The sequence below is a fragment of the Erythranthe guttata genome, chromosome 12, assembly GCF_056151865.1.
Source record: "Erythranthe guttata isolate IM_541 chromosome 12, IM_541, whole genome shotgun sequence".
In the NCBI taxonomy this organism is placed as follows: Eukaryota; Viridiplantae; Streptophyta; class Magnoliopsida; order Lamiales; family Phrymaceae; genus Erythranthe; species Erythranthe guttata.
Window position 1 is genome coordinate 20,690,749 of NC_142544.1, and position 1,818 is coordinate 20,692,566.

Below are 1,818 nucleotides of genomic sequence, written 5' to 3' on the forward strand. Positions count from 1 at the left end.
TGCCGTCTGAATGATCACCTCGTCATCAGTACATGCATGTTGATGATTCTATCTATTAGGAAACTATATATTTTATTACAAGATTAGGCAAGTAAATATATTAGAATATTGTGTAAATATTTATAGAGTAGTAATTAGCCGTAATTCTTGTAATTAGCTAATTTGTGGTGTCTCTGAGTGGCTATATTATGCCATATCAACTAATGAGAGAAACAAGCTTTTCCCATAATTTTATTTTCTTGATAATATGATTTCATCTATTCTCTCTCTTAATATGGTACCAGAGCCTTAGGGCATATTTTTTTCTTTTTCCGCTGCTACTTCCTCAAATTTTCTTCTTCTGCATATCTCATATTTCAAGTTATGGCCAAAGATGCAGAAAGCAAATCTGACCTTATCAATCCTACATCACCATACTATCTCCATCCTTCCGCGAATCCGGGTTCAGTACTAACCCAAATTAAATTAAAAGGTGAGAATTACTCTTCTTGGGAACAGGCTGTTAAATTAGCTTTAAGATCTCAGAATAAAATCGGGTTTATTGATGGGTCTATTTCTAAACCAAGTCCAACTGATTCTCAATTCGTCGCATGGGAGATTGTCAATTCCATGTTATGTTCTTGGGTTGCAAATTCATTAGACGACCCCATTCGGGCTACCGTCTCTCGTCTTACTGATATCAAAATCTTGTGGGATTGTCTCAAAACCCGTTACTCTGTAAAAAATGGTCCAAAAGTTTATAAATTGTGGTCCGATCTCACCATTACAAAACAGTCGGGGTCATCGATTATGTCTTATTATACTCAATTTCTTGGTATGAGGGAAAATCTTGCAACTCTGTCGCCGCTAGAGTCTTGTCAATGTGCAAATGGTTCTCCAATACTCAGTTGGTTTAACAATCTCAAAACCTATCAATTCTTAATGGGTTTGGATGAGTCTTATAATACCTTACGGACCCAAATCATTAATATGGAGCCTCCTCTCCCTGAAATCGATCGGGTCTATGCCATGGTGAGCCAGGAGGAGAGCCACAAGTCAGCATTCCAGCCGAGAGAGTCTGCTCCTGCCGTGGGGTTTTCGGTGCAAACGAATCACCCATCGTCAGCTCAATCGGGTCTTTCACCTGCTCCACCCGGTGGTCGACCACACTGTACTCATTGTCAAAGGTATGGTCATACCTATGACCGCTGCTGGAACCGCCTCGGCATATCTCCCACACCCCTCCGAGGTAGAGGTCGCGGCAAAGGACGACATCACTCTTCTACAGGTCGTGGACAATCTTCCCCAATGTTTGCTGCCTGTGGCGATCTCATCTGCTGCTGCAAAACGGACAATAGAATCTTATGATATATGGCACCGCCGGTTGGGTCACCCATCATCGAAGCCGATGTCGTTTTTGAGTATTAATGGCAATAAGGTGGATTTTTCTGATAAAAACTCTATTTGTGATATTTGTTGTAGAGCCAAACAAACTCGCTCTAGTTTTTCTTTAAGTACTCATTCTGCTACAAACATTTTCGACTTGATTCATTGTGATATTTGGGGCCCCTATCGAAAGTCTACCCATTCTGGTGCTAAGTATTTCCTTACAATTATCGATGATTTTAGTCGGGCAGTATAGGTATTTTTAATGCATGAAAAGAGTGATGCCAGCCTCTTACTACAACAATTTTGTTTTATGGCCAAAACTCAATTCAATAAACTGATCAAAACTATTCGAAGCGATAATGGTATGGAATTTGTCTCAAACACCATGACCTCGTTTTATGCTCAACATGGTATTTTTCACCAAACTAGCATAGTAGATACCCCACAACA

At 40.0% G+C, this 1,818-nt stretch overlaps 1 protein-coding gene across 1 annotated transcript; it reads left to right on the top strand.

Annotated features, from left to right (window-relative positions):
- Positions 1–363: 363 nt before the first annotated feature.
- LOC148766717 (uncharacterized) lies at positions 364–1,347 on the top strand. The gene has a single exon (XM_088827382.1). The coding sequence runs from the start codon at positions 364–366 to the stop codon at positions 1,345–1,347; it is 984 nt and encodes a 327-aa protein (XP_088683508.1).
- The last annotated feature ends 471 nt before the right edge of the window (positions 1,348–1,818 follow it).